Source organism: Strongylocentrotus purpuratus, unplaced genomic scaffold (genome assembly GCF_000002235.5).
Source record: "Strongylocentrotus purpuratus isolate Spur 01 unplaced genomic scaffold, Spur_5.0 spur5_scaffold_6, whole genome shotgun sequence".
NCBI lineage: Eukaryota > Metazoa > Echinodermata > Echinoidea > Camarodonta > Strongylocentrotidae > Strongylocentrotus > Strongylocentrotus purpuratus.
This window is the reverse complement of record NW_022145612.1, coordinates 14,528,000-14,543,858: the sequence shown is the minus strand read 5'-3', so window position 1 is coordinate 14,543,858 and position 15,859 is coordinate 14,528,000. Positions and strand designations below refer to the sequence as shown.

Genomic DNA, 15,859 nt, shown 5'->3' with positions numbered 1-15,859 from the left:
CTTTCAATTTTTTTATCTCAGGAAGTTCTTTCCATGCATGATGTTTACATGGAAGACTCATATCAATAAAGGCATGATAACTGTTAGATTGTTGGGGGTGCAAGCAAGGTATTTTTTAAGCAGCACCCACAACGAATTTGTTTTAGCAAAACTCTCATTTTTGTCTTTTCGTTTTTGCTTGTCCTTTTCTGTGCAATTAAAGCAACAGTAAAACTTACAATTTAAAAAAAAACATTAATAAAATTACATTTTCAAAGTAGTTGTATCTTCTCTATACAAAAATTAATAAGTTTCTAGCATCGGTGAACATTGTTGCGCTGTTAAATTAATCACACGATGTAGAGATTAATCTATTTGTAGCATAGGGCTAACATCTGTATTCAACTGTACGGATATGAAAATGAAAAAGCTGACATGAATTTCATCTTCAGTATCTTCGTCTTTTTCAATCACTCACCAACTCTCCGATTTGGTTGACGTCAGAAAGATACAGCTTTCTGTGTGCATTACCAGAGGAAAGAAATTCTATGAATGAGTGTGCGTGTTTTGAGAGGCCCCAAAATAAAATCATATCTACAAGATGTTGGCCAAGGCGATTGCATGAGGGTCATCATAAATAATCTGCTGGAAATAGCAACATCTCTAATTCTAAGGTCATGTCTTTGTGTACTTTGAGTAATGGGAGTATGACTGGCACTCTGGAAGTATAGAGAATACATTTGTGTGTCACAGAAGATAGGAATTATTAGCTAGAGATTATAGTAATCTTTAGCCCATGTGATAAGATTCCATTTGAGGGATGAAAAATAATTGATGGGCAGATTCCTGCTAACAAGACTTTCACATACCGGTTCATGAGAAATGGCATTCCATCTGTTGAAATCAAGTATTTTCTTCAAGTAAAACAACTATTACTAATCCTTTTTGCTTCCATGGTAAAACAAAATGGCAAGTACTGTACCGTCTCAGTTAAGTTAATATAATATGACTAGCAGGACCCGCGGAAATCCGCGGGATTCTAGAGGTGGGCGGGGGGGGGGGGGGGGGGGGGGGGGGGGTGTAAATAGATATATAGAGACTGTCTAAATTAAAACCACCAAGAACTTTATTTGCCATTCAGGCCATTAAAAAAATATACATGTTTAGCGTCCCCGCCCGCTTCCTTTTTGGGGGCCGCCTCCTATTTTTTTTTTTTTGAAAGAAAAAAAAACAGCGTCCCCGCCTGCTTCCTTTTTGGGGGGCCGCCTCCTATTTTTTTTTTTTTTTTTTTTGAAAGAAAAAAAACATGAAAAGCACTGCTAAAATGTATTTCTGATTTTAAATAAGAAAAAAAAAATTGTCGGCCGCCATCTTGAAAAATAGCCCGAATGTCAGGGAAAAATGTACGGAGCGGCCATTTTGAAAGAAAAAAAAAAAGGGCCTCCTCCTTCCCATTTTTCGAAAAAACAGGATGCTAAAAATGTTTTTTTTTTAATTTGGCCTTATATAAAAATTAAAAAAACGATCCAACTGTACCGGTAATTATTCTTTAAGCCACTGGAACTGCGTAGAGTTCCGTAGTGTGGCGTACCGACTATGCAGAAATTAGGCTGCGTATTAATGGGAAAATAGTCCCTGCGTAGGTTATGCGTAGGCTGGCGTACAGGTTTGCTTATGGTTGCTTACTGTGTGGAAAGCTTTTACTGCTTTGTCGATCTGGCGTAGGGTAGCGTACTGTTGCGTAGGCATGTAGCGTAGTGTTGCGTAAAAAGGCTGCTTTCTGCGTCAAGTTTCTACGCCGAAAGTACGCAAAAAAAATTAAACATGTTGAATTGTTTTCTTTCATCTTGCGTACCCCTTTTCGTTCCTCAGCATATAGTAACGTAGGCCAGCGTAGTTTGTACGCAACACTACGCAACTCTACGTATTGACCCCACGCCAATTAGTGACCCGCAAGTGTCACAAATAAAGTATTAAAAATATGCTCATCTGACCCTAATTAAACACCTAAACCCCCCGAGCTTTCGGGGGTTTATGGACTCTTGAAACCCGTGGACCCCACGCCTATATTATATATACACTCAACTCGCTGCGATCTCGATCTCCCACACCCCCCCCCCCAACTTTGAAGAACGTAACCCCCGAGCTTTTGGGGTTTTTATGGCCCCTTGAAACCCGTGGACCCCACTGCACGCGTATATTATATATACACTCAACTCAGGACCCGCGGAAATCCGAGGGATTCTAGAGGGGGGCGCAGGCAAAAAATTAAGTTTTTCATTTCGGGGGCTCCATTTCAAATTTTTGGGAAATTTTCGGGACTACTTTTTCCAACTTTCGGGGCTCTTTTTTCTGGGGCTACTTTTTCATTAATTCATAAAAGGATAGGCCTACACTTTGTTGAGATTTGTTTAGTAGGCTCAGGACAGGTTTCAGGCTTCCTATACTTCATAATTGCCTATTTAAAAAAAAAAACATTTTTCTAGTTCAATAACTAAGTTTTCATGCATTGATTTGATGCAAGAACTGTAACATAATAGACCCTAGATTGTGATTATTTCTGACCATGAATTTCGATAATCATTTTTCAAAGTAAAATTTTCACAAGAAAATCAGACAGTCGTTTAAAAACGTAAACATTAGTAATACTTTTACTAATTCTAAGATCAGGTTTCGTAAATCTATTCACGAAACTATATTGAAATCGCGGCAATAATGATGCAAACCAACAGATAACAATTTCAAAGTGTCAAATCTATTCGACTCGAGCTCAGCTCAGCTGAAATCACACACACACACACACACAGTGTTACTCCAGAAAGCTCGAACACCGGCGCCGCAGGCCTCGGACGCCTGCGGTGTGCGGAGCCGGTGTTGGAGCTTGCTGGAGTTAAATTGCAGCTCACACACACTGCACAGCAGCACTGCACTGACTGAAGGCAGCTTGCGACTGAATTGTCAGTCCAATGGTTTTCTTGTGAAAACTTTCCTTTAGAAAATGATAATCAAAATTTAGTAGCATGGCCGTAATAATCACAAAATAAGCTTTCATTTCATACCTCCATTCACGACACCTATATAAAAATCGCGGCAATAATGATGGAAATAGGTCCCTAAGTTTGGACGTGGACGGGAAGCTTCGTGTGTATCTCTGTGGCTCGTGCAGCTACTATACAATGGATATCCTATAGAAAGATGCTTTACTCGGGTAAGCCCGACCCTGTGCGTCGTGCATTTAATACGCAACTTAATGTGAGTGGACAGTCATCGGTCGTGTGTCTACGGATGTTATGTTGAATATCCATGAGGTATCTCTGTCGTCACGCATATCCTGCATTATGCATGTCGCGTCTGTTTTCGCCCTGGACGTCGACACGGAGGAGGACCTCGGGCGGAGTATAGCCAATTCGCTAGAGTAGACTCTCCCGCGGACGACGGCACCGGTCACCGGTACCCCGAGGGGAGGGTTCAGGAGGAGATAGCCGCACCAACTTGGGTCGGCGATCTCATTAAAAAACAATAGAATACAAAGGCTGGCGGAGACGTCGCGCCCCCCGCGGAGCCTTAGCGTATTACTATTATAGATATGATTTAAGGTTGGGCATAAAGAGGTTTAATTTTGTACCAGAAAATGCATGTTTGTACCAACCATAGTCAATGAATATATTCAATTCTTGAGTAAAATATTTTAAGAGGACAGTAAATGTGTACCCAGTACAACAGTAATTATCAACACAAAATTACATGTATAAGGTGTACATGTATTCTTATAGGAATATCTTCACCGTTTACATACATGTTCATTGGAAGTACATTTAAAGACCATCTCTGAACTGAAAAGTGAAATGGATAAATCATCAAACTGAAGCTTATGAGCCATAGTGTAGTTGTATTTTCATCAGAGAAGGTCTTTAAAGTTAAGTTCTAATAAAGTACACACAAGTAGACCTGCATGTTTATAATAGGGCCTACATGTAAATGTATATTCTTAATTAAAAAATATAAAAACTTAATCAATATTACACAAGCTATAGTTCTACAATGATGACCAAAAAAACGAGTAAAAGGTGGGGAAGCTTCCCTACGAGTGGTTATGTAATCATTGGCTTACAATGAGATGGAGAAAGACTTAGGCATAAGATGACTCATCGCAATAACTATAATCCCAGTTAGACTACAGCACGCCTCAGCATTGGAAATCATTTGACATTATAACACTTCATCTCAACACAGTCTTGATCTAGGTTCTCTAACCCCAACCCCCACCAAAATTCTGTGTATAGCTATAGTACTTTAAAGGCATCATTTAACAATGTTAAATCTGAGATGCATGGCCCTACAAAAATTGCGCTTCAAAATGATCATGAAGTGCCTCAAAAAAGTAAAAATCTTTGAGTGATCGGTTTTAACATACTCATTTTCCCCATTGGACTGTAGTGTTATAAAAACTATTAGGGTAACAAAAAATGAAATTTTGATTTCCATGTAAAAGTCATGGGGTTCCTGACTGACCTACAGGTTTATAATTATGATTGCAGCATGAGCTAAATCCAGGATTTTGTTTCAGAATCTCAGGCAAAGTTACCGAGTCACTTTAAAGGTATCCAGTTTGAACGTTGTTCAATGAAAGGCCACACACCAAAACAGAGTATGGGCATTGTTTTTACTAAAACCTTGATAAAAGAATCAGGGTCCACTTCCACTTGGCAGGGATAAGATCGACTGTAAATAGTATGTTGAAAAAAGACTAAATATAATTATCTAGTATGCATAAACACCTCTTATATTGTAAGTGAAATAATTTTGTTATCAAAACTTACTGAAGGAAGAGGAAGGGAGGCTGTTTCCCTTTGCATCCATGATGCCCCTTTGCCGGTACTGGGCCTGTACTTGTTATAGCTGCTGTAGTTCTTCATACCTCTCGTCCCAAAAGGGAGACTCATCTCAAAATCACCAAGGCACAGCAACAAGACAGAGAATCAATCACTAGTCACTTGCTAAATTCCATTATTACACAAGAAGACAGACTGCAAAGTGTGCTTGTATGATCATTCCAACTATCTGGGAGGAGCTTCATGAAGGCACATCATAAAAGGGTCCAAAGGAATCTTTAGCTGCTGTTCCATAATTCACATCAGTATGAGCAAACAAGTCATGAAACACTACCACTCATTTGGCAGTTGACACGATGACAGCTAGTCCATCAGATTTACTCTGCTGGTGAAGTCACATCACGTCTGTCCCATGACATCGTCAAAATCTCCTCCAGATTGCAAATGGCCCCATAACTTCCCCACCTAAGCCTAGCGCAAATCGGCTGACTGGGTTTTCAAAGCAGGCAGCAATCCTGCTTTGCTATCCGTCGCTTGCAACCTCCTCCGGCCGAATGAATCTCCTTCCTGAAAGGGCATACCTTCAAGAACTCCATGTATATGCCAAGTGCTTGAAATAGCAGAGGAAATAAATAGATGGCTGGGAGTACCACAGGCAGCGGTCTGACTATCGTATGGGATGACCTCTCGTTAATGATCTCTGCCCTTTGAATGCATGTCAATACCACAGATCAAATTTAGCTAATTGCTGCTGGCATGTAAAATGTATGCGCACACTGTATCACTGTGTAGTGTTTTCCTTGATAGAGTATTGATGAATAAATTAAAAACAATCAGTCTACATCAAATATAATCAATGATCCTTTGTTAAATACACTGCAGCTCTACCTCATCCATTTAAAACAATTATTAAAAAGACCCCTCCCCCACAACAAATTTCTCTCTTTAATACATTATCGATGCATACATGTAATTACTTCTTTTTTAAACAAGTCCAATACCCCTTACTGTAATATTGGTAAACTAATATGAGGAAAGCTGGATGTTTGATAGTTAAAAATGCAGAAGAATTGGATGAATCATCTTTGGCCTCAGCTTGCTACCAAAACTGCTACCAACTTTGATCTTTAATTGGATATGCGTGGGTGCCCAAGCCTGACTTCTACATGCTTTATCTACAGCCAGATGGCTGACAAATCACAAATTCATAACATGACATGATTCTTCTCTGCTTTGTGACATTGGGTTGCATGGGCCATTATGCAATACTTTTGATACTGGTCTCTTTCCATTATCTCATCATATGCACATATGATCTTGAGATGAAGGCCTACATGAGCATTTAAGTATTATTTTCAACATTATAAGCCTAGAAGCCATAGATGCGGATCACTAATACTTTTACAGGTCTACATGTATATCAGGGAGAAAATACCAGTTAAAATAATTTTGACAAGTTGAGCTCTTTTCTGCAGTTGAAATGTCACAGCCTATTTTCTTTTAATCGCTACTAAAAAAAATAAAGTACATTCAACTCCCAGCATGGAAGCACAGCATTCTGTTTTTGTTAGCTCCATGAAGGAGGTGACTGAATCGTCATTACCAATCCCAAAAATGTTCCCTCTTTTCTTTCATGCTGTGTGGATGAATCATTCTGTGAGATGGTCAGAGACAGAGAGCTTCACACCATTAAAATGTTAATGAGTATCTAGTCACCGAAGCAGATGAGATGACCATCACAAACACTATCTCCTTGCCTTGTGGGAGAGAGGGTGGGGCTGGGATAGCTGGAGTAGATGTGTGTGTGTACAAGCAATAAATAATAGTAAGACCAGTCCTGGTAAACCCCATCGCTGACTCATTCCTAAAGCAATGACATCATACTATTAATAGAAATATGCACAACGCAAAACTATCATGTTTAAGTAAACAGATTTTGAATAATGTGCATGTGAACATTCAGTAAAGATTTTGACAGAAGGGAGACGATACTTAATAAACAGTTCTGTAAACACTGTTATTTTTGTGCGATTAATTTCACGCACTGAGCAACCCCAAAACATATTCGCTGGTTCGTAAATTCACATTGCACCAACTTTAGCCCCTTCAGAACAGGCATCAGAAGTAGTGTTTATATTTTTGCGAGTTCTAAAATTCGCGGACATCAACTTTAGTGAGAAAATTTATGTACCACAAATATTTACGCGTTTACAGTATATAAATATTTTGGAATGTTTGTAAAGGAAGCTACAATGCTTATGAATTTGTGTTTATTTAAGAATTCTATAGTCACCACAATACAATTTTTTCACAAAAACATATAGGCCTACCATTGTCATCCCTATGTACAAATGTAAATGTAATGCTTACCATCACCTTATGGACTGATTTAACAACATCTACAATACAGTAGATGAATAGTACATTTAATGGCATGCAATGTCTCTTTTTTTTTTCAAACAAAAAAGTATGTTGTTTTGCTAACAGTGTATGAAGAGATATTTCCTTTCTTTTATACAAATCCTGCTAACACAGGTTTTGGCATGATGCTATCTAATAGCATTCTCCAATTTACTTGCCTGAAAGTAATAATTGGTGTACAAATCAAATATTTATTTAGCTAATAGCTTTCAAATCCTCTTGGATTATCCTGTTTGAAATGTGCAAAGTAAACACAGGGCTGCATTGAGTCCTGTGATTTAAGGGAAATTGAATCAACGCTGGAAGGATGGTTGAATAAAGACATGAGAATAATAATAGCTCGTTCTAATATAGCGCTTTTCAGGACCGGAGGCCCTCACAAAGCGCTTTACAGATAAGTACATGTATATTATTACCCTGGTCATTGGATTCAGGCTTACCCGCACACAATGTATGCACATTCTCCACTCCCTGGGGAGCATTCCAGCCAGGTGTCATTTTTACATGCGCACACTTGCTAATCTAACCACATTAGCTTTCGCATCCTACCGGGTACCCATTTAACACCTGGGTGGAGAGTGGCAAAGGTAGATCAATGTCTTGCCAAAGGACATTAATGCTGCGGCGGGACTTGAACCACGGATCTTGTGCTCCACAGTCCGGGGACTTATCCACTCGTCCACAGAAATCAAGACTTTGTTTTCAATGAATGAATTGCAAAAGGAAAGAGTTGGGAAACATAATGAAGTATACAAAAGTACACATTCCTAATTTCCTATAGAAATAAGGGAGGCTCGATAAACTTGAAATATAAGCTACTTCTAGAGCAGGATAGGCCTAATAACAAATAGACATGAACATGTAAATCTACATATAATCATCTTCTCACTCCTTCAACACAGTATCCATCAGAGTGTCAATGAACTGCATGCCCAACCATTAATAATGCAGAAAGGAAGGGATTAAGAATCAGAAGTCCTATCCAACTATACCAGCACAATACCAGTGCTACAAGTAACAAGGTCCTCTAGACAAGTCTGAACAATAGGATGTTTGGCTGAATAGAATGGTATTGATTCCTCTACTCTCAAACATGTTTACAACATGTTTACAACATTGCAACTTTGCAAGGCATGAAAAATACTTGTATCAGGCAAAGAATCAAGTTTTGGTGACTCAGTAAATTAGTACACAACACTTTACCAACTAAGACACAACTTTATACAGGGTATCTGAGGTCAAATCCTGGGTTAGTAATCATGATCGAAACTCAAAGTCCAATTAGCAAATTAGCACCAGGTACTAAAACCACAAGCATCTCTGTCTGAAAAGTGGAGGATATATACATGCACAAACAAATCAATGATCTGCTACAGTACACAATGTTGTTACTGCATAAAACCGCAAATGCAAATAATATAATTTGTAGGAATTCTGCATACACTGTCCAACAGTGTAGTGCAACATACAAATGTACATCCAGTATACATGTACATGTACATGTACTGTATAAGCTATTATTTTTGCGAGGGTTTTATTTTTTACGAATTTCGCAAACTGCATACTATCTAGTACTAATATTATCACAAATTTATCAACACGCACAAATAGAGACGACAGCATTGCATTACAAGCATACAGGCAGTTATTTTGCGAAAAGATCTCCACGCGAAAATATCAGCTTAGTATTACAATGTAGTGTATCTTTGCAATGAGAACAGAATTGAGCACTTGACTGCATATACAGGGTTATGCTACTTGTCTCCCCTCTTTAATAATCTCCATGTAAACAGTATTCCTCTCTGTATTTTAGGACAGAAAATGAAGGATGCAGCAACCAGGAATGACTTTTGCCCGAAGTTCTCCTTAGAAAGTACTTGACCTTTATAGTTCAGTCTGACATTTGACATGTACATGTACTACATTGGTGGAATATACACACATTCATTTGTAAACGAATTTAAATGGGGCCTTGTTACAAAGCTATCCCCTGCCTGCCACACCAGCGTAAATATTCATAAATGAATGATACATGTACACACCATTAAAACTAAACCAACAACAGATGTGTGTATGTATTTATTTGATCAATATGTAGCCTTTGTGTACATTTTTGGTTATCTCAAATAAAATAATCAGGAGAATGAATTTTATAAGTCAAATTAATAATAAAATCTGTGCATGCTGAATTTGCTGTGACATTAGGCTAGATATATCCACATACTTGTATGTAAATTTGTCAAAATTGAGAGAGCTCGCTGCCTTTCAGCACTCCTTGAGTAACACAATCCTAAAATCAATGGGTTCCTCCTAGCAACAAACATCCTATGGCACACACACACATTATGCATGTACATGTGCACACTAAAGTACAGTCTGTTCACCTACGAGTTTCGTAATTCTTTTGTGTCTGCTTTATGTGCCGATATATTATTCATGCTTTGCCCCATCTAGAGTGTTTGCATGAACATGCATTCAGCATAGACAGTACTGCTACTAATGAGGTGTGATGCCCTTCTTTGTTTACACAAGGAACCTAACTGGTAGGCTACAGTCATTAAAGGTACTATGTCCCTTTTGCAGCCAACCTCAAATTCTGTAGAACTTTGCAGGAATTATGAATATGTCATGTATGTCCTATCTGTGAAATTTAAACGTTAGCAGTGTCCTCATATTCAAATTATGCAAGGAAACCCGTTTACTTGCTAGACTTCACTGTCAGACACTATTGAGTGACTGACTGGCTTTTTTTCTTCTTTGGTAATAACATACATGAAAAGAGTTGTAAAGGGTACATGAGCATTTGTCTACATCAATAACCCACTTCTTGTGATGGCCAAGATTAAACTGATTGAATCTTGTCTGAAAATCAAGACTATTACTTTTGGGCTCTATAGCCCTAAAGTCGATTTGACAACTAATAGTCATTATTTTCCCTCCTGAAGACATTTTCAAGTCCCACTTTTTTAGGGAAGTTCTAAATAAGTATTATCTTTCAAATGCAGTTGGAATTTAACTTTTTCATTTTTTTGGCCTGCAAATGGGACATAGTACCTTTAAAGCAGATTTAATCAAAAATATTATTTTCAAATTAAATAATAACTGACTAAATTGTTGTGTATTGACTAACTGTGTTTATATCTAAATGGTTCCATATTGATTGACGAAATTTGAAGAAAAAAGTGAGCCAGGTACATGTTGGCACTTGATCCATGTACAGTATATAGGACAAACAAAAATACATGTAGCGGGGCTTACATGTATATCAATACAATGTATCATCATGAACAACAAAAATCATCCAATCGCGATTTTTCAAAATTACTCATAAGCAGTATTATGATGCATTTTGCACATTGGGCAAATGTCATTAACATCTATCTCAGTTTATTATCGCTGAGTCATATCCACATTTTTTTAAACAATTTTTTTTAAATTGCAGTTTGATGGTGTCACATAAATCTTGTTCTGAAACTAGTTGATTATTATTCTCCGATCTCAGTATCTGCTACATTGTACCTTGTCTCGCCAATAATTATTATTTTCAGATCTCTGTATCGGCTACCTTGTCTCATCAAAAATTATTATTTTTGGATCTCCGTATCGGCTACCTTGTCTCGCACATAATTGTTATTTTCGGGGCTCTGTATAAGCTATTTTGTCTTTAAAATCAATTTTTTGTAAAGATTATTATTATATTATCAAAAAACATCATAATATTTACTACAATTTAATTCGACATACTGTACATGTACCTCAGATTTAAAATGTGAAAAACTTCTGTTGTTTTGATTTATCATCAATCAAAGTTATCCAAGGTTTTATGTAAACTTTGTAAAGTGTACGCTGGTTACAAGTTTACTAAAGTTTGTACATTGACAATAGACAGGATATACGCTACAATAACTTTCTTCCAAATGGCCTCTAGGCTCTACTGTACAGGGAGACGGAAATAAGAAACATGTACACACAGCCAGATCATAGACTCATTCTTCATTCAGTCAAACTAAGTTTCTAAACATACAGGATGCAAAGTGGTAAATATTTCACCAGATAAACATTGGTGCTGTTAAACAAAGATTCAGCAGTTTCCAGACTCAGTGTAATTAATGCTTTTGTTGGTGCACACTCTACATGTTGTTAACAAATTACATCCCTTCAGCTTGTTATGTATGCTATAACTTTTTCTTTATATATTAGTGTGTCACTTGGCATGACATAAATCTACACTAGCCACTTTCCACCCAGGTGAAGTAAATGTGGCAATCTTGGAGCATTCTGTTCACTCACTGTGTACCGGTTTATTCTGATTTAGACCAAATAACAAAAATAATGTGTTTCTCGTCCAGACTTTTTTTTTAAGTAGGAGGCAGGCAATACTATTCACTATTTTGCAATCTTTTGCTATTTTTTTCCCAAGATGACTGCCAAGCTAATTACAGCTGGCCAAGCCTATTTATTTACAGATATTGTGCTATGCATGACATAAGAAATGATTTGTATCACTTTAGAAGCTATTTAAACAAAATGTATACCACAAGCTTTTTTTGTGTGTCTTTTTTTCCTTCTGAATAGTAAATAGTTTAGAAAAGGAGGCGGTGGGGACGAGAAACACTTCATTTTTGTTATTTGGCCTAATGGTTCCTTGATAATAAGCCCTATTAAATATGGAATGTTGTGCATTTCGCAATTCCCTGTTCCCTTGTTCAATAGTGGGATGTATCCTCATTCCCTACACAAATATGGGCTTACTATTAATATTCTGAACAACTTTCATATCACAACTTTTATATATTTTTTTTTTTTTGTATTTTAAAAAAAAAATTCATCTCACAGCTATGTAGCAGAGAGTGAACACAGATGGATATATTGATCAGTTACTAACCATCTCAGGAAAAGAGATTTTCAGTTACCTGTGATAATAGACGATTGTTCTTCAGGAGACTAGGAGTAGAAGTGGACGGAGAAGGCTTTGTTCCAACACTGTATCCATCTTTAGCAGGTGTTCGCAATAAGGGTCCACTGGCATCAGGTGAATCCAGCATACTGACCTTGCAGAGTTTCAGCATGCATTGACGATGTTCATGCCATAAGTCTCTACATTTGGGCAAGTACAGGATCGCAGGTTTTCAAATATGCTGGTTTTCTGATACCTGGTACCTGAAAATACCTGAAAATACCAGACAGAGATTTGATTAAGTACCGGTATTTAAAATTTGCTTGTACAAGTATTAACTACATACAATTAGATCTACACAGCTTGGTTCTAAGAAAAAAAAACCTCGGAACAGATCTCATGCTTATTCCTTCACAAGAATATCACTCAACATACTTGTATCATTCATTTATCAATTTATTCAGGATAAAAAATGATCTACACAGCTGTTTTACACTATAGCCCTGATTGTGGACACACAACATTGAAAACATTTTGAAAACAACAAAAACAACAAAATTAGATGTAATATATACATGTAGATCTAGTTACAATTGCATATCAAACAACCGATCGCAACAATAATTAACAATAAACATAAGAAAAAGGGGACCATGGGGGACCAATGCAATGGTCATCGAGATTTAGGTATTGTATTGATTGCTATATTAATACATCTAGACTAGTACTAGTAGTAAGGTCTAACGTCTATTAGTATTAAAGAGGGCTCAAGTACAGAGACGCCAAGTTCAAAGATCAGCTATGCGTGACATTTTCGTGACTCGGCGCGCGAGGGTATAACATACATAGAGTAAAGGAGCCCGTAATCGGCCAGCTCCAGTTTTCGGCCGATTGGTTGGATGCAAGGTAAAATCACTCTAAAATACATCGCATAATAGCATAACACATATCCCACATATACCATACCATGCCAGTGTCGCTGAAGAACCACATTTGCAATGGAAAATATATCCTAAAATATCACATTTTAGCGATGTAATCGCCGGTCCCGCTACCCAAATCTGAAAAATCGAGTATCTTACGCGTGTCTGTAAGAAATATGGGTACCATAAAATGAGCTTTATTTCAAGTATTTTTCAGATTTAAAGCCCGATTTTGTGCTAGTCGCAAGCTCAAAAGTATGTCATCGCATGTATTAAATCAATGCAGCCGCACACCGCGACGCACACACGATATTTCTGTCCAATTCAGATTCCAACTTCCGATCACCGCTGTGCCTGTCTTCGGCCAGGCGAGCACCAGGGAGCTCCGGCGTGGGATACCTGCTCCGCCCGCTTGTGCTGTACATTAGCGCGGAAACGCACGGCGCGCGCGAGCGCTTCCTATTGACTTTGTACATGCGGCCGTAAACTGAAACGCTCGGCCGATAACGGGCTCCAAAACAGTGAAAATTGAAATGAATATTGTCATGGCAATTCGTGATTTTTTTCTGGGATTCTTTTTTTGTTTAAATAATAATAATATTTGCTTCATGATTTGAACAAGAAATGATAATAAATAGGCAGTAAAGAGTCCTAAAAATAGGATTTTGTCTTAAGTGGCCGAAAACGGGCTCCTTTACTCTATAACGTTTTTTCGAAATCGTGCGCGTCGTGCGTGAGAGCGTTTTCAGACCCTCGAAATGCGTGACACTGCACACATAGCTGCATTACTATCCTGGCTGTGTATTAAAAGCTGTACTATTGATTCTCAAGATTTATGAAGGAAAAAATGTGCATGTCATTACGAACTTGTAGCTCGTGCACAGTTTTCCTTCATAATCATTTTGTCTTGCGCATAGACTAGAAGGGATGAGATTTAGATGACATCATGCGCAACGAGAGTTTTAAATACGGCTGCAAGATTTTCAACAGTGATGTCGATTTTGACCCATAATTTCCTAAAAAGGGACCATTAAACAGATTCTGTCAGTCAAGTTGGTAAGTGGAACCGATCAATAAGCTCTAGACTCTAGGCCTAATTTTCAATATGAGATGCATAAGTTTAGTTAGATCTAGTCTAGACCGAATTTTTCTGTCTCTTTCGTTCGTTAGCCTCTGATTTGGGTAGGTCGGCTCTCTCTTTAGAGACAGAACAGCCCCATACGCTGTAGTGGCCGCGCGTTTGTACTAAGAAACGTTACACAAAACTTGGCCAAACTTAATCCCTAATTTTTATATTTTACCGGATGCGTATAAAGTCCTAAATTAGCTAAATACTTAACTACTTCGGTTCCACTTACCAACTTGACTGGAATAATCCGTTTAATGGTCCATTTTTAGGAAATTATGGGTCAAGATCGACATCCATGAAGAAAATCTTGCAGCCGAGTCTCATTCTTTCTAGTCTACGCCGAAGGCAAAATGATTATAACGGAAAAACTGTGCATGTCATTACGAACTCGTAGCTCGTGCACAGTTTTTCCGTTATAATCATTTTGCCTTCGGCGTAGACTAGAAAGAATGAGACTCGGCTGCAAGATTTTCTTCATGGATGTCGATCTTGACCCATAATTTCCTAAAAATGGACCATTAAACGGATTATTCCAGTCAGAAGTAGTTAAGTATTTAGCTAATTTAGGACTTTAAATGCATCGGATACGCATCCGGTAAAATATAAAAATTAGGGATTAAGTTTGGCCAAGTTTTGTGTAACATTTCTTAGTACAAACGCGCGGCCACTACAGCGTATGGGGCTGTTCTGTCTCTAAAGAGAGAGCCGACCTACCCAAATCAGAGGCTAACGAACGAAAGAGACAGAAAAATTCGGTCTAGATCTAGTCTAGATCTAGATCTAGATCTAACAGTTAGATCTAGATCTAAATGAGTTAGAACTAGAAGTTTTCTTTAGTATTTACGGATAACTGATTTTTCTTATAAAACTGAAGATATGGCGTATATCTGATATAGACTAGATCTAAGTCTAGATCTATTCATGAATGAACGCCCCACTAAACTATTACCAACAACAACAGTGCAGTGAGGTTTTAAAGCCCCACAGCCAGGATACTGGATAGTAATGCATGCTGCTAGCTGCTGTGTGGCCGTGGCCGTGGGCCTATACATACTTGAGATACACCGCACAGAAAATGAGACATTATTGAATTAATCACTCAGACGTGGACCGTCACTGCGTTAGCTCTGCAGATCACTACAAAATTTAAGACCTTTGTAACTAACATTTAAGCCAAATTTTACAGTAAAGACATCATTTGTAAACTTACCCTCAAAACACAACGTCATTAATGATGAGAAACTAGAACTTGGACGCTTTCTTTCTTCTTGTTTTGGTGATGGCTAGCTATGTAACACTAAAATGTCCCTGGTATATACCTAGCCTAGAACTGTACTGTACGTACTCGAGAGCTAGCTGCCTCAACATCAAACGCTAGCTTCAACCACGAGCGGTCGCTGTTCCTTTGTCTGCACAAAGGGGCTCAATTCGAACTGCATCCGTCTAGCCAAGGGGAATTTTTCGAGTTCCCCATGATATTTGCCCAGGTAATATGATTTGACTGTGTCATTTTACGTGCATGACATTTCCCAAAATCTTTTATGAACTTTGATGAATTGACACAATCCGAATCAGATTGTGTATTCACAATCAATGATTTTCATATAGACCTCAATAGTTTATCAAAATTCAAATTTGTCATGATTTAACTGAAAAAATAATTAATCTATATTTGTGC

At 37.9% G+C, this 15,859-nt stretch overlaps 1 protein-coding gene across 2 annotated transcripts in view; it reads right to left on the bottom strand.

The window, feature by feature from the left end:
• Positions 1 to 15,536, bottom strand: part of LOC579914 (cortactin-binding protein 2) — an 81,252-nt gene extending 65,716 nt beyond the window's left edge. The window contains exons 1-2 of one of the 2 annotated variants that reach the window (XM_030972840.1): positions 15,392 to 15,536; positions 12,146 to 12,402 (exon numbers count right to left, since the gene is read on the bottom strand). In XM_030972840.1, coding sequence (XP_030828700.1) covers positions 12,146 to 12,301 — 156 coding nt within the window. In that variant the 5' untranslated portion in view covers positions 12,302 to 12,402; positions 15,392 to 15,536. Of the gene's footprint in view, positions 1 to 4,799; positions 5,691 to 12,145; positions 12,403 to 15,391 lie in introns of those variants that run through there. The other variant, XM_011662630.2, reaches the window with a different exon arrangement.
• Between the last annotated feature and the right edge of the window lie 323 nt (positions 15,537 to 15,859).